The sequence below is a fragment of the Epinephelus moara genome, chromosome 1 (assembly GCF_006386435.1).
Source record: "Epinephelus moara isolate mb chromosome 1, YSFRI_EMoa_1.0, whole genome shotgun sequence".
NCBI classification, from domain to species: Eukaryota; Metazoa; Chordata; class Actinopteri; order Perciformes; family Serranidae; genus Epinephelus; species Epinephelus moara.
The window spans coordinates 47,043,642-47,066,277 of NC_065506.1; the positions used below are offsets into that span (position 1 = coordinate 47,043,642).

At 43.3% G+C, this 22,636-nt stretch overlaps 2 protein-coding genes across 2 annotated transcripts; one reads left to right on the forward strand and one right to left on the reverse strand.

Annotated features, from left to right (window-relative positions):
* Positions 1 to 3,213: 3,213 nt before the first annotated feature.
* spg21 (SPG21 abhydrolase domain containing, maspardin) lies at positions 3,214 to 15,629 on the reverse strand. The gene is made up of 9 exons (XM_050052973.1): positions 15,306 to 15,629; positions 15,012 to 15,074; positions 9,870 to 10,031; positions 9,278 to 9,358; positions 8,203 to 8,348; positions 8,010 to 8,118; positions 6,316 to 6,423; positions 6,078 to 6,218; positions 3,214 to 3,609 (listed from the first exon to the last, which is right to left on the reverse strand). The coding sequence occupies exons 2-9, from the start codon at positions 15,072 to 15,074 to the stop codon at positions 3,481 to 3,483; spliced, it is 939 nt and encodes a 312-aa protein (XP_049908930.1). The 5' UTR covers positions 15,306 to 15,629; the 3' UTR covers positions 3,214 to 3,480.
* A 2,590-nt stretch (positions 15,630 to 18,219) lies between these two features.
* Positions 18,220 to 22,269, forward strand: pdcd7 (programmed cell death 7). The gene is made up of 5 exons (XM_050052745.1): positions 18,220 to 19,413; positions 20,781 to 20,919; positions 21,082 to 21,312; positions 21,405 to 21,492; positions 21,750 to 22,269. The coding sequence occupies exons 1-5, from the start codon at positions 18,370 to 18,372 to the stop codon at positions 21,880 to 21,882; spliced, it is 1,635 nt and encodes a 544-aa protein (XP_049908702.1). The 5' UTR covers positions 18,220 to 18,369; the 3' UTR covers positions 21,883 to 22,269.
* The last annotated feature ends 367 nt before the right edge of the window (positions 22,270 to 22,636 follow it).

The following is a 22,636-nucleotide window of genomic DNA, read 5'->3' on the forward strand; positions in this document are numbered from 1 at the left end:
CAGAACATTTTAAACAAGTTATGCTTTTAAAAAGTGATGGTGACGAAATCAGCCATTTAAAAAGTGGTGTTGTCATGTCTCCAGTGTAAGTGACACCTAGTTGTACATGACAGTAAATTTCAACATTCAGCTGCTGAAAAGTTACTTAAAAATGAAAAGGAATGTCTCACAGGGTAGAGAACGTGTACGTGATCTCTTATATGAAGGCACATCACTTAGTTTTCATTTATTCTTCACGTGTTTAGAAGCAGAGAAAGAAGGGATTAGTTAGAGCTGCAGGAACTTTTAAAGCTATAAATGAACCCTGAGGCCACATTAGTAAATTATACTTGTCCAAACATCTTGTTTTCTGAAGCTTTATGCTACAAAACATCCTGTGAGACCTGTTTGACTTTCAGCGTGCTCACAAAGTGGCAACCTACGAAGCTATAAAAATGAAGCCAACACTCAAGTCCCAAAAACTGCAGTTCCTCTAATGTCCACTTGAGGCTGGCTCCAAGATCGAGTCAATCCCCACAGACCCTCATGTTTAAATGCTCAACTTCACAGCATTAATTAAAATGTTTACAGCCTGGTACAAATATGGTCTTTAGGTCTGATTTCCTGATTTATGACAACTGTACAGGGCTGAACTGTTACACAACTCACCTCTTTAGAAGATATTAAAGCTTAAAAATGTGTATAATTAAGAGTGTAGCTGCTTTAAATGACAAGTGGGTGCCGTCCACTGACTAGTCACTGCCATGGCGACAACGTTGGTTATGTATCCAGAACATAGCATAACCCCAGATTGACAGAGTATAGGCGTAGCTGTAGTTTTTTTTGCTAGCGAAAATTTGTATTAGCATTATCACAGTTATCCATAGCTGTAAATACACCATGCTAACCAGCTAGCAGCTTGTGTTCAAACTTCAAGTTATCTCCATCCTCTTGTCCAAATAGGGTGATTTTTGGCTCCAAATATCCAAGATGGCAACAGTCAAATTGCCAAAGTAAAGGCTTCAAAATCGTGGATGTCTAAGTAAAACTGGATACAACGTTTGAGGCAGGGCCATTCTGATAAAAGTTGCTCAGTGGTGCATAAAGACAAAAGTGTAAAATTGACGAGATCTTCCACATCGTTGGGCCCATAGAACAAATGCGTTGCTGTACAGCTGTCGCGATTTCTACCTTACTTTAGAACTGGCTTCACCACCCAAAGCGGTCAGTTTCCAAAGGGAAGGGGTCAAGACTCCTAGGGCAAGAACAGCTGCCAAGAGCCTGGTTTCGGTTTTGAATTAAGCCTGACTGGGAGATGCAGGTGGGCCTGAAGAGGAGACTTGTCTTTCCGGAAGGGGTACTCCGACCAGACATGATCTTAACATCAAGGAGCACAAAAACCATCTTGGTTGCCAAACTTACATTCCCTTGGGAAGATAGGCTAGCCATCTCTCACTAGCTAAAGAAAGCAAAGTACCAGGACTTGATTGATGAGGTCCTTGTCAGAGGGTGGCATGCATCCTTATTCCCTATTGAAGTCGGCTGCCATGGTTTCCTATCAACATCAGTGCACTATTTCTTACAAAAGATCGGTTTGGAACCCAGACAACTAAAGAAAGCCATCAGCGAGAGAGCCATGGCAGCCGAGACGAGCTCAAGATGGCTATGGTTGACCAGAGGCCAGAGCTGGAACCCTTCTCCGGGCGAAGGTTAATCCTAAGACCCGTTTCCACCGCAGGATCTTCGGGGTAATTTTACGGGGCCGGGGCCGTTGGTGCGTGTCTCCACTGCAGGAACCACCCCCGAAGGACAGAGTTCTGGAACTTTTACAGGGGCTAAACAAGTCCTTGCCTCGGAGTAGGTACTCAGAACGGCCCCTAAAAACTCCTGGCTGGGGCTTGGGGTTTACTTGGTGCTGATTGGATATACTCAAGGCGGGATGTGACGTCATCAGAAAGCGACAAAATAGCCGGCATTTTTAAAACTCAGCAGATGTCTTCTCTCGTTCATAGCTTCCACCGCCATGTAAACAAAGAGACACGCCAGAAACCCAGCAAATACCTCAGCTTCTTCCATGTTGATTATCGTCTTTCTTATGTCTGCTTTCTTCTTCTTACTTCTGCTTCTTCTTCTTTGTTGTTGTTCTTCTTTGTTTCTTTGCTGCATGAATGGTTGCGCAACGATTATGTCACATCCAGAGCCCGGTAACTTTACAGGAACCTTCCTCCTGCTCCGCCCTCTCAGTGGAGACACGGCGGTTGAGAGGGCCGAGCGAGAGGACGTTCCTGTAAAGTTCCTGCCCCCCAAATAGTACCAGGAACTTCTTCAGTGGAAACGGGCCTCTAGTCTTCAATGCCCCATGCAGCCGAGGTGCAAGAGGTATGCAGTCAGGTTCAGACCTGGCTCAGGGAGGACGCCCCTGCCTTGCATAGTCCCGGGTCCAGCTGCAGGGAGCGGAAGGGAGACGTCCCTAACTGCTGCCCCACTATCCTAAGATGCTCTGGGTTTAAAGGGCCGAAACATCAAGGAGGGATGGCCCCCAGCTGACGACCCTGCAGCCGGTACCCATGAATGCTTCAACCATCCTGCCACCGACGAATAACATCCAGAGGAGAAACATGCAACACCTTATCAGACGTAGCTCTAGATTCTGCTTATAACAAAGCATTCTTGATGTTTATTTCACCTTCAGTTTATAGAGTTAATGTAACATCTTTGATCATCATGGTTAGCCATAGCTGTCAATACACTGTGCTGACCAAGCTAGCAGCTAGCGTATGGGTTATCTCCACCCTCTCGTCCAAATACAGTCACTTTTAGCTCGGACCTGGAAGTTGTAATTCCACTGCTTGGCCGCAACGTAAAATTGGCTTCAAAGCCAGTGCTGAATCTGGGGGCTTGTTCAAAACGAGAGTCCACAAACCAGCAGGTGATGTCATGCTGGCTACGCCCATTATTTTATCCAGTCATAAACATGGAACTTGTGTGTAAATTTAGTGCAGAGCCACAACCACTGTGACACGAGTGGAAATAACAACGGCACAACAAATGAAAGTCAAAATAATTAACTGTATTCCAAAACAAACAAAAAAAATCTCATTTTTGAATTACACAAAGACTTTAAGATAGAAGTCTCTCCATAACCAGTGTTCATCTTTCTGTTAACACCAGTTCACTGCTGGCCGTGTTAACCACCATTCAGTAAATTACACACAAAAATGAACACTTGAGGCAAACAGTTCAGGCAGTTTATGAGTGCAACAATTATCAAAGTCATTCCACATAAGGCAAGGTGTCGTATGTTTTTAAAGCAAAGCGGCTGTGTAACAGTTATGTACAGTTCATTATCAAAATATTGCTTCATCTGTCAAATAAAAATATTCTCAGTTGACTCGCTGATTGAGCTCCATGAAAAATCTGGAGACTGTCCAGTGAAATGATGAAGGGTGAGAGAAACTGTTGGAAATGTTGGGAGGAAATAGCCGGCAGGTAAACGCTGTCTCATTGGTCGTCGTCGTCAGAGTCCTGGGTACTGCTCAGGTGACTCTCCTGCACCTCCAGCTCCTCAGCACTCACCATGGCAGGACTGATGGCGGCGTATCTCGTCCCGTGGAACTGGCGCAAGTGTATCTGTGCAAAGGAAAAAAACAAACAAGAATTTATATGCACGATCTTGTTTACACATATATTGTGTTTATAGTAATGTTAAGATGTTCTGGTATCAGGTATTTAAACTAGTCAGCGCTGTTCAGGCAGCTCGTAGGTCTTGTGGTTAAACAAAAGAAAGGGAGGGGGGATTTAGCAGGTGCCATGGCTGTCTGATGTGTGTTTGGACTTCCGGACTTAAGTTATGAGGAAAACCCAGAGCATGTTGGACTGTTTCATTCCTTCTCACACACCAATAAATTACAGTACAGTTTCTCTGTATTGGCTGTTCTTCCTGTCCAGCCGGTGTTACTTCCTGTTTACTGGTTAACATTCTTTCTCAAACAAAGCATGGGTGTTGTGGTTAATAAATGAAATCCATCACCATGACAACCAGATAACAGCTACTGTAACTTCGAAAACAGCGATGTGGCACTTAATTTTATGAGTTTCTTGTTTATCAAACAACAAGTGAGACGAGAAATGGCACAACACATCAGATCTGTCTCTAGCCCCCTCTCCTCTTTACTGTCTGTCCTGTTGCACCACCAAAAGCAGGTGACACTGCACCACGGTAGGGCTGCAACAATTAGTCGACTAATCGATGACTAATCAACTATTAAAATAATCTGACTATTTTAGTAGTCGACTAATCGGTTTGAGTCTTTTTTCATTGAAAAGTACTATAAAAGTGCCCCAAAATACTCTTATTGCAGCTTGTTAAGTTCAAATATTGGCAGCTTTACACACTCTCCCATGACGGTGAACTAAAACCCTTTGGCGTGAGTACGAAACAAGACATTAGATGACATCATTTTGGGGTTTGGGAAAGACAGGCCGACATTTTTCAACATTTTAACACATTTTTCGATAAAATGATTAGTCGACTACATTTTAACACATTTTTCGATAAAATGATTAGTCGACTAATGGAAGAAATAATCGACAGATTAGTAGACAATGAAAATAATCGTTAGTTGCAGCCCTGCACCACAGGAAGGTCAGATATGTTGCTNTTTTTCAACATTTTAACACATTTTTCGATAAAATGATTAGTCGACTAATGGAAGAAATAATCGACAGATTAGTCAACAATGAAAATAATCGTTAGTTGCAGCCCTGCACCACAGGCAATGAAAATAATCGTTAGTTGCAGCCCTGCACCACAGGAAGGTCAGATATGTTGCTGAGGTCCACCATTTGAAATGCAGTTATGGGATGTTTTCGAGGTGCACGGTCCACCAGCATCAGCCGCTCTCACCTCAGCTCCCAGCACCGACACTGCACCGGGCAGCACTGTGATTCATTTTATTTTTTGTTTCTCTAACGGGACTTTTATCTTGTTGCTGCAGGAAGATGTTCTTCATGTCTGGGCTGACAGTTGTGTGCTTCCCAGCGTCCGAGCCTGTTAGAGGTCTGTGCTGGTGGATGTTGCAAACCTTCAAAATATCCGTAACTGTATTTCAAACTGTTGACCTTGGCAATATGTCCACATATTTTTCCCACGTTTTCATGGACAAATTTTCAAAACTTTTTCATGTCTCTCAAGGACCCATAATAAAATTTCCATTACCATTCACAGTGTGTAACATGATCACTGCTCCATCTCAAAAATACAGCATTATCTAAAAGTAGAGGTGGGGCACGGCGTAGCATATGGAACATTTGGAATCCTTCTTGACCCTAAAGTGGGATTTATCGTTCAGCGTCTATGAACTTGACATGCACCTCCCCAGAAATGTGATGTTAAATCACACTGTCACAACATTTCCAGCTGGCTGACGTACAAGGAGGGAGAGATGGAATGCAGGATAAAATTAAGAAATGTACATGAATGTAAACTTTCAAGGATTTCACTAATTCCATGATGTTCCCAGGTTCTCCATGACCGTGGGAACTCTGCATGTCTATTCATCCTGCAGTGCTCTGGGGCCAGTGGACGGCTAAGAAAAGAGCGAGTGACAGAAACAGTCGGTGTGTTGTGCTTTGTCTGTGGTGGGATTTTGTGTCATCCACTGTGCTGATTGCAGCCTTTTACTGCACACACCTATGTTATTATTATGAAAAGAGACAATACTAAACTCTGGTGGAGGAAACTAAAGAATAAAATAAAGATCCCTCAATATTCAACTATAAAACCTGATTATTTGTCTCCAGCTGGCCGCCATATTGTTTTATTTTTTCTTATAAACAACTCACATTACGTTACCCACCAACTGGAGCGTTTGTTGGGCTGGTGCAGTGCAGTGCATTCTGGTAGTTGTAGGTTTTATGCCACAGTCCTTTTTCTCTGATCATGCAGCACCAATTTCAAAGTATTTGTGTCTTTCTACTGCACAGACAGCCCAGTTTTGTGAAAATAACTGTTCACCTGGAGGATCAATATGTGTCCCTCAGCAGCTGATGAAGCAGCACCATCGTCATTCCCTAGTCAGTGATAAACCAGAGCGTACCTGTATGTAAAGGTTGACCTCAGCACTCCTGCACAGGTACGGGAAGTTTCCTCCTGTTTTCAGATGAGCTCGTCTGGCGTTCGGATACAGTTTATACATCTCCTCCTTTGCCTCCAGCGACAGAGCGCTCTGATCAAACACCTAAACACCATCACAGAGAAAACACGTCTTTCAGCTTACTGTAGCAGAAACCTACATGCATAGATGCTGTGATAGAGAGACATGGTTTAACACTTACATCTATAATCGTCACAGCAACGTCTTTGATTTTGTGCGGCTCCACGTAAGAGTTCTGACAGTTGAGTGTTAGCCGCGATGCTAACTCACTTTGGTTCAGACTCTCCAACTGCAGCACACACAACACATGGAGGGCAGAGGTTAACAGTCAAACACAAAGACATTACATATCTATACTCAAAGGACACCTTGGGCAGTAAACTGAGTGAGATGAGCAGATGGATAAAACGCATGTCTGCTGTTTAAGGGTGCTTCTCATTTGTCCATAATGTCTGCTGATCCACAGGATCAAGATCAGGACTGACACGTTCACGCTTTTTGATTAATAGGTACGAGCTATGAATCCAGATGCTCCTGAAATGACAGCTGTCAGAAACACCCCACTGAGCTCACTTAAAATACCGAGCACACAGCGCAGTGAGAGTGACCTGCACTCAGTCTGAATTAATGATCTGACAGCAGAGCATCACTTTGTGTTTACTGCAACAACATTTTACAGTTTAATCACACCTGTTAAAGCTGGGGTAGGCAGTTTCATTTTGATGTCACTGGGCAAAAATCCCATAATAAACTCTGAGCATATTATAATTCAAGTTGTCTGAGAGAACATTTGACTTGTACACCTCCTCTTGGCTTTGCTTTCAGGCTTTAGAAAATCTAACCCATGACAGGAGACTTTGGCCAATCACAGGTCATTTCAGAGAGAGGGTGTTCATATTAGCTGATCTACAAATGCAGATGTTCCTGCACGTCACTTCGGATGGTGAAAGGCTGATTCAATGGTGGATAATCCTGCAGAAAAAGTTGCTATTCCAGCACTGACAACAACTGTCTGCACTGTAAAGCAACCCTAAAAGAAGACAGACTTAACAAAAAAAGTCAAAAAGAGTCTGTCAATAATCTAAATTCATGTCAATATCAGCAAAGCATCTTAGATATGAAGAGAAGATGTTGCTAATCGTTGAGTGTTCTGCTAATGCTAAAGACTCAATGCTGCAGATTCACATTCACCAATCTCTAGCTAACTTTAGCTAAAGCCTCAGATCACAGTGTGTCCTGCGCCTCACTCCCCGTCGCTACAGACCACCTCACCAGGAGGAGAGCAGGCAGCAGCTCCGGAGACAGACTCCAAGTCAGCAGCCGCAGCAACCCGAATCCAGCCAACTAAAACCCCAGCTCCTGGGGACTGGACAGCCCCAACAAACTTTCTGTTGCTGCCGTTACACAGGTTAGACTCAGCGCTATCGCTGGCCCCTAGCCTGCTGAGACATCTGGTGCTGGAGGGTTTCTGCTGGCTGAATTAAAGCCACAACAGTTGCTGACTGAATGTGCACTGTAAGTTGTATAAAGACTGTAAAAATAGATTTATTTGAAATAAACGTTAAATGGTAAACGTGATGATCAGTAATCATTCAGAAATACTCATAAGCAGGTTAGGTTTCATATCACATCATGAGCATAATTCAACCTGGTTAGTTAAGCTGGATAAGTTATATTAAAAGTAATAAAAGATTATAAAACTATTGAAATTATTATAAAATACTGTAATGAAAAGATCAGTCAGTCTCTGCAGTAACATGTATAGTAGGTTATAGAGGGGCGGATGTTCAGCTTGAAGCAGCCCTGAGTGTATTTCCTCTGATGAAATGTGATCGTCACTTGATAACACATCATCACATCAACATGTCCACTTACCCTGTCAACCATGAAGTCAATAGCATCTGCCATTTTAGGATCCACAGGTCCTTTAGCAAAGTTCCCCAGAACAATCTTCTTCAACATGAACGCCGGCATCAACCAGAAACTGAGGAGACAAGGACAAGGAGACGAAACATTAATGAGCGTCCACACCGAGAGGAAAGTCTGAGATGGAATCATTGAAATCCACCTGTTTGCTGTCCACGTCTGATTAAAGATGGAGGTATCACTGAATGAATTACACAGTATCAGTGAGTGCACTCTGGGAGACTTGTGTGTGTACTCTGCAAACTTCTGAGCCAGGAATCCTCCCAGGGACGCTCCGAACACATGGACCTGCAGGTTCAAGGGACAGAGGAGCATCATTAGATAGAGAAGAAGACAGAATGTTTCTCAGCAGTCCTTTTCCTCTACTCTCTATGGGTAGCTTGTATCATCAGTGCAGAAACTAAAAAAACCCTCTCAGCAGTTGGTGCATTTCAAAGCACTGTCCACTTAGAGGTGATTCAATTTTTAATGCGTGGTGTTGTAATTGTCTTGCCTTTTCTTTTCTGTTGTCTTTGCTGACAGAGAGACGGCTAGCTGTGTTCACATGCAGAAAAAGTACTGGCCACTGCTCGACCTCTGATCTCCACTGGTTGCACTGCACACCACCTGGGTCGGATGGGATGCTAGCTTGCAAATACTGCGACATCACCTGCCGTGCTGACACTGCTAACGATGCTAACAGTGCTAACATAGTTCAGAATGCTCAAGGGGGGTGTGCGGCTCAAAATTGAGCTGCTTACTCAGAGAGAACAACGTTTACAACCCGATGCTGTTGGGTCAGGACAGCGTTACTAGCAGTAATCGCAAAATAAACTGTGCTGCTAGCTAACTCCCACCAGACCTGAGTGGTGCACAGGGCAGTACGCTAAAGAGCAGCAAAATTAACATATATGTCGGAGCTATTCAAATAGAAATTCAATCTGGCCGGATTTTAAAACCAGGAAATGTTGCTGGGCCAGACATTTTCTATTTCAAACATTTTATTTTAACTTTCGGTAATGACAAATAATTTGAAACAAAATAATGTAGTAAAACAAAAAGCTTGTTTCATTTTTGCAATAAGAAAATATTCATGGTCACATATCTGACCCAGGCACATCACAAAGTGCAGTAACAGAATAAAACCAGAGCCATCAATGGAGACAGTCACGCCTTCCTTTCTCTTTTACAAAGAGATGCTCAGTCAGCTCTGAGACAAAAGAAAAACACAGGCTTACTTTGTCCAACTGCAGGTGATCGAGAAGCTTCCTGAAGCCATCACAGAACTCCATAAGATCCCAGTACACCGGATACTGTAGCTGGAAACCACACAGTCAGGAGACAAGAGAAGCATGATGGAATTACAACTAGTTTAGTTTTTAACCTTTTTTTAAAACCATTTAGCCACTGTCAGTGTTTCAGTAAAATGAGCTGGGGTACAAATTCTCACAGTCGATGACAAAGCTTTTCACTTCTCACTTAACATGAGCACTGGACTGATCGAACATCAGGCAAACAAACTGTCAATACCAGACATTTATATATTTACAGACTCTGTTTGGCTTTTTTGCCCACACAGTTTCTGGTGTCTGTTCCTCCAGTGTGCCAGGGTTTGTCTGGTTTCTATCACAGTAAGCAGAAGACAATCTAAGACGCCACCCTGAGAAACTCAATATAAATATTTTTCACTATTTTCTAACATTCTATAGACAAAAATAATATAATATAAATCAAGAAAATAATCAGCTGATTATCCATAATGAAAATAACCATTAGTCAGTCGCAGCTGTAAAGACAGAAAGCTGAAGCTGTGGTGTGTTTTGAGCTCACCGAGATGACTCTGTAGCCCCAGCCTGTCAGAGCCAGCACCTGCTGGAAGAACACCTCAGCTGTCCCACTGACTGGGGGGAGAAAGATGATGGGACACCTGATACTCTTTGGGCCGGCATCATACAGCGACCACACCTTACTGTCATCATCATCGACAATAATCTGATGGAGACAAAGACACGAGGTGAGAAAACGACATCCTGCAGACTAATCATGGCCCTTGAAGAAACACTTCACCCACAGAACAACTTTACATTCATAAAGAAAACACGTGTCCTTGGTGGACAGCAGAGAACATTCTTGATGACTTAAAGGAGGACCACATTTAACGACAGCAAAACTATATCAAAACATTTGTCTACAAACTCTCACACAACTCGTGCAGAATAATTCAAGTCTCGTTTATCCAGTTGTGTTCTCAGGACTTCCCAAACTCAAAACACTTCAGCTTAAACAGTCTCCTGCACGGATGAGTAGCGTGCCTGGGCAAGCACATGCGTTTGAACTCAATGGAATGCACAAGCACAGTTCAAACCATAGAGGTGTGATAGTATCTAGATACCGGATGCCAAGGTGGCGCTAGTCAGTCCAGTGGAGCTGCTCAGCTGGCACATACCAAAAACGGTTTACTAGCCTCTGGGTTTACTTCCGCAGCATGCCGCCCACTGAATGTGCACAGTAGTGTTTCTCCTCCACCCTCTGGCCCCACCCATGAGTTCCCGCTCAGCTCGGAGACTTTACATTGTGATGACTTCACCGTCTTTAAAATAGCTTTTGTCAGCTTGAGTAACGTTTTTGGAATATAAAGCCTCTACGGATCAAATTTCTTAACGGAAAGAGTCAGAATTGACCTTGTTTGCAGTTTGACGTGTCCTGTCAACAGTTTTACAGACGTCTCTTTTATAATGTTGGTCTATGGGGGAAATGCATTTTGCTTTTGCGAGGGGCCTGGGGTCTTATTTAAGAACATTGCATACGCACAAAAGGAGGCCTGAAAGAGGCGTACACCACTCCCCACGCAAAAGTTGTGATCTATGAAAACAATTGATGACTGGATGGGAGAAACTTTGACCCAGGTTTACGAACATTTTAGAGACAGGAAATTGGCGATGCAGAAAGTGAGGTGGAAGCCTGATGTAGAAACTGTAAAATATTTTTTGCCGCACGCCGTTTTACGTACATTTTTACTATGGATCCTACACATTGTTTTATAAATGGGGTTAGGGTTAGGGTTAGACCCCTGGTTAAAACTCATGTGCCCATGCACACAACTTGTATGCAAGTATTTTAAATTTTTTAGTGAAAATGCATGTGTTTGGGAAACAATGAGCACACGACTGGATAAATGAGACTTGGATTAACCTGCACAAGTTGTGAATGAGTTTCTTGACAGATGTTTCAGTGTAGTTTTGCTGTTGTTAAAGGCTCTCTAAGTCTTCCTAAGCTTGAAAAGTTTTTGTCACATACAGCAAACATCTCCTCACAATCCGCTAGCTACATGTCCTCTGAATATGCTGTGAAAAAGTCCGGTCTCTGTCGGCAGCCCAGGCTCCGCACATGGCAACAAAAACATTGTGGTCCAGGCTGCACTAACCAGCCAGCGCGAGACCAGCGAAAGCAAGCACACACACATGAACATGCTGTATGTGACAAAAACTTTTCAAGCTTAGGAAGACTTAGAGAGCCTTTAAATGTGGACCCCATTTACTCCAATGATTTTAAATAAAAATGTAATCACATAAATTAGGAACCATTTCAAATCAAATCATGTTTGTCACATACGCAATCATACACTGTGCAATGTGTTGTGAAATGCATGTCTGCGTAGCTCCAAAAAGCAACTGCCAAATAGAAAAAATAAAGTAGAATAGAATACTATAAAACAATCTTATAACAATTATAACAAATACAACCTGTGATGAAGCAGCCAGTGTGAATCATTAGCCCAGAACATACTGTCAACACTGTGCTCACGGTCAGCATGTGATGAATGACTAACTAAACGTGTGCTGTGTGTGACTTCAGTGTGACTTCACTCTTCACAGAGTCAGAGGAGGAAATCCTCATTTCAAAGACCTTATTTTAGCTCCTGATAAACTGTGAGTTCTGACCGTCACTGGATCGTCTGCAGAAACTCTCTGTGGTCTGAAACATCTGCGAACAGCCGGTTCTTCAAAGAGAACACAGACGAGCCTGTGTCTGTTGAGGACGCTCACTGGTGTTAATGTCTGTAAACTGACTCTGAAGGTATAATGCCTCAGTATGGTCATGTGAAAGTACTTTATCTTCTAAAATGTGGTCATGTGTTAATGTCAATGTCAGGAATAAACTCAAATGTAGCTGTAAAAATAGAGCGAAGTCACAGATGCCAACACATGAGAAATATGAATTAAATATGAAGCTTTCCAAATTATAAATAATCCGATGCTCTTCACTTTGAGTTTTACCCTCAGAGAGGCACTACAGACGAGTAAGAGTCACCAATATGTGGACAGAAAGTCTTTTGTTCCCACCCTCCTCCCATTTTTCAAAACTTATTTTTCTAACTAACTTGTAAAACACAGTTGTGACAGAGCAAATGACTCATCGGAGCCACAACACAGCAGGCTAGTGGTGACACGCCACTGTGTATTAAAAGGCACGATGCTCTATGTGCTACAAACAAAGCAGAAGTGAAAATGAGCCCTTGCTGATGTGAACAGCAGGTGCAGAGGTCAGTGTGAGGGTCTGAGTGCAGTGAGAGTACACAAACAGGAGTGCAGCAGTCAGCAGTGGAGAGTAACTAAGTGTAAACACTCCTGTTACTGTAGCTGAGCAGCTTAGTCATTAGGCTATTGTGTCTTAATCTCTTTTATTACTTATTTGGGATCAAGCACAGCTGCTCGGTGCAGAGGATTTCTAATTTGCTCGGAAAGCCTGGTTTAATTCTTGGGATTGAGATCCTGGTATTTCCTGGGAATTCTCCCCTAATCCTGCCCCCTCTTCCCAGGAAAATACCTGCAGGGTCGTGGACCACAGCATGTGTGTAATAGCATAATGATTGTACATATACTGGAAAAAATCAAACATCACGCCTTCACTGAACCTGGTTATCTGCCCTACAGATTCATATACAGTGTACGCACACTGCACAGTACAGTCAGGGAGTATTATATATCCAACCTTCTATTTTCATTGGTTTATCCGGGGCCGGGTCGTGGGGGCAGCAGGCTGAGCAAAGCACCCCAGACATCCCTCTCCCCAGCAACGCTTTCCAGCTCCTCCTGGACCCCAAGGTGTTCCCAAGCCAGACGTGATAGATAATCCCTCCAGTGTGTTCTGGATCTGCCCCGGGGCTTTCCACCAGTCGGACATGCCCGGAAACACCTCTAACGGGAGGTGCCCCGGAGGCATCCTGATCACATGCCTGCCACGTCCTCAGAGCCAGTCTACAACACCAAGGGTCAGCACATCCTGGTCCCTGCCTCTGCCTGTGGCCCGGCACACAATGCACCCGCGCCCCTGGCAACACTTTGTCTTGGGAGACCCTACCAGGGGCTACTGCCCTGGACAACACAGCTCCCATGATCACAGGGACACGCAAACGCCTCTATCACGTTAAGGTGGCAGATCTTGGAGGAGGTATATGTGTATGTTAGGTCTTTTGAAAGAGGATTTCCTCCTCTCGCTCTGTGCGTGAAGTGAAGTCACTCACAGCACGTTAATCACTCAGTCATCCATCACATGCTGAACATGAACACAGTATATACAGTACTGGGTATTTTTAAGTTGCTTCCTGGAGCTTGGCACAAAAGCATTTCACTACACTACATGTATGATTGTATATGTGACAAATAAACGTGATTTGAAATGCGTCTACATTTGTTTCCTTTTGCCTGCTTGAAATCCAGCTTGAAAGATACTCAAAGAAATAATCACAGATGACTTGAGATATTATCCTGCATCTCTAATGTTATTTTTATAAAAGTTACTGACTTCAGCTTTCATGCTGGATAGACAAAAACACATTTCCTAAATGGATATAAAAGAAAAACAACATTTAACTGCTGTGAAAATGAGTGGGCAGGTTTGAAGCTCTGATTGGATTAGTTGGTGTTAGTCAGACCTCCTGGGACAGACACACTCTTTTGTTATCAGGCGAAGATGCAGATGTAATCATGCTGCATGACAACAATCAACCAATAATGTCTTTAACACCAAACACATCGGTTTGATTAATAACACAGCTTTGTTGTCACAGAGAGGTCACTTAAGATGTTCCTTCAAGTCCTAATAAAATCGGTTGCACAAAACAAACTTAAGTCATCTCCTGAAGGTTTCCTCAAAATAAAATTGGTTGCTAATACACCCTCACGTCTTCTCCTTGTGGTTTCCTTAAAATATTCACTTAAGTATTTATGGTTTTCTCCTTGTCTTGGTCTCATACTTAAGGAATCCCTAGCCTGTTGCACAAAAGACCTTAGCAACCAAAGTCAGGTAAAAAAACTTAAGGTACTTCTGACTCTATCTTAACTGCAACATGATCGAGTTTATGGTGATAAATAAAAAAAACCCATAACACCTCGAGAAGAGTGTTCTGCGACCAGGAGAACCTGACGGATTTTCATTTCTTCTTCCTACAGTCATTTTCTGGTATTTGGGGATCAAATTTACTTTTCAGTTTGTGCTTTCTATGATTGTGTTCCTCCAGAAGCTTGATCTTGTCCTCCTCTGACCAATTTGGTTTTCTTGTCTTCTTTTCTTCTGCCTTTTTTTCACTATCTAACTATGAGCCACTTTTGTGAGACGACAACAGGCGTCACAAGCTTGAGTCCAAGCAAACAAACAATCTCCATGGAAACTTTTGTCGCTGTGAAATCTCTTTGAACACATTAATTGAGTTGATGTTCCTCCTCAACTAGGAAAGCCTTTAAAGGGATTCTGTTCAACTGTGTAAGGAGAAATTAAGCCTCAAGTGTCACATGTAAGGAGGAAATTTAAGGTGTTTTGTGCAACCTGCCAGTCTTTAATCTAAATGCACTGTCCTGTCTGGTTTTAATTTATTTCTATATCCCCACACGTTAGTAACATGATCATAGTTCCCAGAGTAGGGCCCAGAGTTTATGGACCTCCATCACAGACCACACATCATGAGGTACTTACTCTTTTCAGGGGCACTGTGCTTCTGAACCAGTTGTAGTCAGGAGACACTTTAATTTCCTCCATCTGAGGACACATTCAGACACAAACATTGAGGGAAACACACAGACTCCAGCAGCTAAATCACTAATTCAGCTGACACACACCTGACTCTGTCACATTAGCTTCCCTGCTAACTGTCAGTGTTGGTAAAGATAAAACAAACATGGCTGTTAACAGTCGTTACAGTGAGAGCTCAGTAATAACCGAATATAACGTTATTAGCTGTGTCTAAATGTGATTTATGGGTGCTGTTACCGTGTTCGCTGTGGATGTTAGTCACCGTGTCCGAGGAATTTTATCCATATCTAGGTAGCATTTTCTCCGGCTGCCTGACTGGTCATATGACTCCGGGTTCGAACACACTTCCGCAAAGCTTCTGCCACCGCCTACCGATAAAACCAGCGTCTGTGTCTGTCTGTCTGGTTATTTGTCTGCCTGTCTGTCTGCAGTCTGCCCACTACACCATCATGTAGCTTAAAGACGCTACAGTGTCTTTAGAGGAACTAGCTGTTGCCATTTGTGGCGGTTATACTTCGCACATCCTCTGCCACTGTATGGACTGCGTTTGCGCATGCGCACACGAACATCCACATTAGTTCATACCTTTGTTTTTGTGTGTTTGTGTGTTTCTGGACGTGTTGGTGACCTTAATGAGACATCCAACGGCACCCCAGAAGGGAAGCATCTATTCATGGCTAAATGATTTAATAATGTATATCATAACTCACCTTCTGCTCTGTGTCAGGTCATCATCTGTTATTCAGCTCCTTTGAATGAACACTGGTCGCTACTGTGTGTTATCCTGGTTTGAATCATGTTCAGGATGTGACATCTAACATACCATGGACATTAAAGCAATAGCTCAGATGTTTGTGGTGGGGTTGCATGGGGTCAGGGGTGTAAATATAGACAGTGCAGGAAGTGCAGTTGGACTGGGGCCTGTGGGGTGGGGAGAGGCTCCTGCAAATGATTCAGATCGCCACCTCAGAACTACACCTGTGCTCAAAGAAGAGCTCACACTAAATTAAAAATGCAGCCATTTTACTAAAGGCTATATGCCCTCAAAAATGAAAACCAGCCTCTGTCATGGTTTTCTTTTCTTTTCTTCTCTTTTTTTGTAAAACAGTATTTTTGTCATATGCATGTATGCCATGATGATTTTTGGGTAACACGTCTGTTGATGTTGCCTAAGGTCAAGTCTCTATTTGATCATGTGACAAGACGATACAATCACATGTTAACTAGTTGATTACAGCCCTGGCTTTTATAACCTAGTGCAGGAGTAGGCAACCTGTGGCTCTGAAGCTGCATGCAGCTCTTTAGTGACTCTCCAGTGACTATGTGGAAATGAAAAACTGTTATTTACTTTAGCATTTTAATTTTCATTTATCATTATTATAGGCCATATAAAGTAATTCTTACATTTTCCGGTTGTAAAAACTTTAAAAATGTCTTAATATTTCCTATATGCCTATGGCATGGCACCTAAATTTTGTTAAACCCCAATAGCGGTGGCTAGCCTTGAGTCTTCTTAGCTAAGCTAGCTATGGATTTCAAATCCATAAAGGGAAAAGTTCCAAAGAAAAACAGAGAATGTAATCAGGCGTGGACAGATTTGTTTGCTTTCACCGCCAACACTGCAAAATTCATGTATCAAATAGGGATGCACGATATTGCAATTTTTTTTGCTAATAACCGATATGCCGATATATAACAACTTATTTGTTCAATAGCCAGTACCGATATTGATAATAATAATCCAGTACTTGCATGCACAATTGCCATTTTATATGGACCTTCTGATATGATTTTTTGTGGATTTCTTATGGACTTCCTAATATGAATTTTCAGCACATGCACTTTATAACTGTACGAGTATTGGTGCAATAGAATTTCACTAACTAAATAATGTTGTCCCCAGCTCAGCTACACTGTCAGCTCTGTCATTATCATGTCTTGTTGTTGTTATGCCATGCCTTATTCTCCTTTGTTATACTTCTACTTGCTTTGATGTCCTTCCCTGTCTCTCTTCTCTTTCTCTCCCTGAACACCTACCTGCCAATGGGACAAGGGATGGAAATTAGCCGCTTGGCTACAATCTCTCACATATTTACATTGTTAATGTTCATTAATATGTTCTGTCCCATTTTTAAAAAAAAATAAACAAATAAATAAAATAAAGAAATATATCCACTTTTTCCCCACCTAATTTTACTGATCAAGTCTCTTCTGTAGTGGAATTAACATCATATTATACATGCATCCTCTCTTCGTCATGGCCAACCAGCAGATGGAGACACGAAATACAATGCTTTCAAGTGTATGTAACATTCATTCATTGTGGAAAAATAGAAAAGCATGTTGGCCGACTTGGATACTTCATTTTAAAGCCGATATCAGCTGATACTTATGACATGCCGAAATTATCGTGCATCCCTATATCAAATACTCATAAACAGCCCACTGCAGAGTAGCCATCTTGTGCTAAAACATATTAATGATGAATGCTTATTTTAATCTGTTAGTGATGTTGAAGGCTCATCTAGTGTTACCTTGATTATGAGGTCGAAGCTGAAACATATTTTGCCACACCAGACAGAGTTGATATTCAAGTTGCTGACCCTTGGCCTAGTAATTTAATTTCAATTCAATTTTCTCAATATCACAAATCACAATTTTCCTCAGAGGGCTTCGCAGCATTAGACATCCCTCTGTCCTTTGGACCCTCGCAGGGGATAAGGAAAAACTCCCCAAAAATTACCTTTAATGGGAAAAAAATGGTGGAAACCTCAGGAGGAGCAACTGAGGAGGGATCCCTCTTCCAGGACGGACAGATGTGCAATAGATGTCGTGTGTACAGAACAGATCAGCATAATAAATGCACAGTGATGCATATGACTAAATGATACATTAAGAGAGGGAGAGTCAGAGATAGATGCAGGCGAACAGTAATGACAGTAGCTACAATAAAGTATTAATAACAATAGTATTTTGGTAGTGTACATGTTTTGTGTACATACTAATATATGACAGTATATGCAAGTGACAATTATATCCATAGTATTAGTGTGACTAATAATAACAGCAGCAGTAAAACACAAAAATGTCAGATTCCTTGTTTTGAGTCGTGGCTGCAGTACCAACTTCAGCCACTGCGTGTTGTTGGCGGTGTGACCCACTGAAGGCATTAAAGCTGCCGTAAACAGGAAGAAGAAACAGTCACGTGACGTCAACAAAATATGGCTCCATTGAAGGATTGAAATAGTGGCTCTACGTGTATGAAGTGAATGTAACTTGTTAGATTATTACAGTACTCGTCATGGACAACAGATATCACCTCGCTCCGCCAGACACGCAGCAGCCTCCGCTCTATAATGGCGGCTATCTGGAGCCACCGTACGCCGCTAACAGACCTCCGCCGAGCGGCGCGGCTCATGAACCAACACGTCCGGACCACAGTGCTCCTCAGTGGGCACCTTCTCAGGGATATGACGGACACCCGTTCGGATTTAATCGCGATTTCCCCGCTCCTGTTCCCGTAGGAGGGGGTTTCGGAGGGCCTCGGTTGCCTCCTCCGTACGGATTTGACCCCTCCGTCCCGCCGCCTCCTTTCGGCTGTCCTCCACCAGGACACTTCCCCAACATGGTGACCCCCCCTCCGATACCCACATACAGCAGCCAGGGAGTCTCAACCTTTCAGACATTTCCCCAGCAGTTTAACCCTCCTCAGCCTGCTCGGTTTGACCTGGACCCCGGGCAGAAACAGCAGCAGGAGTATGAGGACTACTCCGAGGGTGGAGCTCCGTATGGCTGCCCACGGTTCCCCCCGCAGGGTCAGGACCATGACAGGAGTCCGCGACCAACAACTCAACCTGAGGATGAAGCAGCTGTACAGAGGAGGCAGGATCGACAGTGGCTCGGACGTTTCTTACAAAGCAGAAACAAAACGTCCCCACAGATCCTCCAGCAGGAGCAGCAGGAGCAGCAGACACCCCACAGCTCTGTCCCGGACCTGAGACAGGCTCTGTACCGGGCAGCTCAGCTCGTCTCCCAGCTGGCTCAGTCCTGTGAAACTCTTAGGAACAACCTGGAGGATGAGTCTGTTTGGGCGGACTCGTATTCAGTGGCTTTAAATGTGAAGAGCGAGCTACAGGACAAACTCAGAGTCCTCAGTGACACTGAGAGTTTGGACAGATTTAAAGCTAAATTATCTCGGGTTACAAAGACGAGGGCCCGGAGACAGAGAGCCAGGAAACTGCTCCAGATGGAGGAGAAACTGAGAGAGGAGCGAATCACTGAGAAAGAGGCTGCCATTAATAAATGGAGGATGCAGCAGATACATGAGGTGGAGGAGAAGAAGAAGGTAAGGAGGTTACACACATTAAAGGTCCCATATTATGCTCATCTTCAGGATCAAACTTGTATTCTGGGTTTCTACTAGAACATGTTTACATGCCTTAATGTTCAAAACACACATTATGTTTCTCATAAAGTCTGCTCGAACACACCTGCAGTCACTGTTTGTCCAAAATGCTGCGCCTAAGCGACTGTCTCTTTAAGTCCTGATCACACAGACAGTATAACGCAGGTTGCAAAACAGGAGGTGCACTGCGCTGCCTTTTTTAACTGAATGCCACGGAAGAAAATGCTTGCTGCACCTTATTATTGTTGCCAGGCAACCACCCCTTCACCTCCTTACCCTAACCTTCCCATGTAATCAATCTTCCATTTATTTATTTTATTATTTATTGTATGTATCCTGCAGTAATCAGTGTGTAGCTGCTGCCATGTTGAGGCAGAGGGTGCTGTCTGTAGCTCTGGTTGAGGGTGAGAGGCTGTCAGCAGATAAACAGAGATCTGTGTGGGTACATGAGACCCTAAAAAAGAGGCTGGATCATGGGGAGTACCACCAGTTGGTCCAGGAGCTTCTCCTCCATCATGGACGTTTATAGGCATATTTCAGGATGACTCAGGGGCAGTTTGACAACCTGCTGTCTATCATCGGGCTGTATAGCTCTGGGTATCCAGCAACTGCTACCACCAGTTTCTCCTCCATCATTTACCAACTGTAAACTTGTTGTCCTGACCACCACAGAAGGCCCGCCTCTCAAATCATCCGATTGGACAATGGGAAAAGAAGCAGAGATGACTTTTCTACTCGGAGTTGAAGTTCTTTGAACTTGAGGAGTTCAGAGCACTCCGGCAAAAACACCAGGCACCTAGAGCACAGAAATATATTTGAAATTTTGCATGAATTACTTTTGTGATTCAGCTAAACTTTATCCTGGGGAAACCCTGCTAATGGCATCCAGCCATATAGATATAGTTTTGATTATATTTACTCTGGTGTTTAGAACTGTATCTGTCAGTTTTTGCCCTTATCAAAGAACAATGGAGGGAACGGGAGTCAGCTTGAGATTTGCAAAGCATCCATTGCCCCTTTTATAACTGTTGACAGGTGATATCTGGGGATTTTTGTTTGAATATTACGGTAAAAGCTTTAAATACGTCCATTTATGCAGATGTATTTCTTTTGTCATATTTGATCAGGGTCCCATAATTTAATGACTAATGGCTGTACACAGATCATCTCATGCTGGGATGTATAGCTCATTTAGACATCATGACCTGTGAACCACGGTAGCTTTATTTAGTCACAATGAGATAATGAGGGAGGAGTATCAGAAAACAAAAAATGAATGGTCAGATTTGCGTCTGTTTCTGCACCAGGAGCGGGAGCTGAAACTGGCCGCAGACTCTGTTCTCTGCGAGGTGAGGAAAAAGCAGGCAGACGTGAAGAGGATGCAGGACATCCTGAGATCTCTGGAGAAACTGCGCAGACTGAGGAAAGAGGCAGCATCGAGGAAAGGTGAGAGTTACTCAGCCGTGCACCTTATTCCCAGTCCCATGATAGCATGTGTGATTAATGGGTGCAACTTCAGATCATAAGGGAAGACACCTGTAGCATGACGCTAACTCTCAAAGATGCACAGCCTGTAGCCTACAGCCTGTAACTGTGTGTGTGTGGCAGGTATCGTCACTGAACCAGAGTGTGACGAGGCGTTCAGCAGCAGACTGGAGCAGCTGAGGAGTGTGATGAAGAAGAGGACGGCGGTTTACTCAGCAGAGGAGAAAGCTCTGATGGTGATGCTGGAAGGAGAGCAGGAGGAGGAGAGGAGGAGAGAGCGGGAGAAACGGGTGAAGAAGGAAAGGGAGAGACACCTGCAGAGGAAACAGAGAGTGGACGCCATGTTGTTTGGAGGTAACACCTCAAACCCCTGTCGACACCAGAGGGGGAACAATAGCTCAACAGCAGTATGACTAAATCATACATGTGTGTGTTTTGTTTCTCAGATGAGCTTCCTGCTGATTCTGTTCTGCAGCCCTTCAGAGGATATTACACGCAGGCCGAGCGCTCGCTGCACGCTTTACTACAAATCAGGTAAAAAAAAAAATAGTCACAGTACAGAGTTATGGTAGCCTAAAAGGGACACGAGAAATAAATACAACCCTGATTCCAAACGCTGGGACAATGGGAGTCCAATGATTTTCTAATCCTTGTTTACATATATTCCATTGAGTACCAAAAAATCTGAACTGTCACTGTAAGGCTCACCACGCTGCTACCATGCTGCCATTGAAATAAGCTTGAGGATGATGATGTAATTACTCGTTTACTGTAATACGTTTCTCTTTCAGGAGAGAGTGGGATGTGTTTGTGGTTCCAGCAGATCATCCCGACGGTTCTTCGGTTCCTCAGAGCTGGATCCTGCCAGACGCTCCGTCAGACCAGGCCTGGGCCTCTGCTCTGCAGACTGCTGACACCGAGTGAGACAGCTTCTGACTCACTGTATGTACAGTCTACCAGTGCCTGACATCCAACACTAAATCCAAACATACACTGCAGGAGTCTGTGGGAGGACTGTTGGTATAAAGCCAGCTGAGGAGCGCATGTAAACAAGACCATAAGGAGCAAAGACGTTTGTAGAGGATTTAGAAGTTGTTTGTTCCAAAGACAATTAACTTGTGATCTGTTCACTTTGATATCTTTTTCAAATCATCTGCAGCGTGTTGGCGCTGTCAGACTGTGTAACTCTTTATGTCTGATTTAATAAATGATGACAGTGATGAGACGAGAACTGCAGAGGTCACAGAATGAAATGCTGCTGCTGTCGTGGAGATACTCTGAGTCAATAATAAAATACTGTACGTTTTTAAATCTCTCTGGACATCTCACTGCTGTTTCCCCAAAACTATCCACAGCATTATGTTGTGTGAGGACGTACTTGTGTAAAAAGGCTTTATGATAAAATGCAGGTAAGATTTTAGTGCAAAATTTAAAAAAAAAAAAAGAAAGCAGGCCATGTCATAGTGATAGATCATCTTGTCCAGCTCTGCCATGAGTCATAAATAATCACAACAGATGTGAGAGAAGTCTGTCCAGTCATATTTCTGGATTAGGCAGGGCAGCTTTATTTATAAAGCACATTTCACACACCAAGGCGATTCAAAGTGCTTTACAGAGCAATGGAATATAATAAAGTATAGAGATTTACAATAAAGGAGTGAAGAGAAAATGATATAAA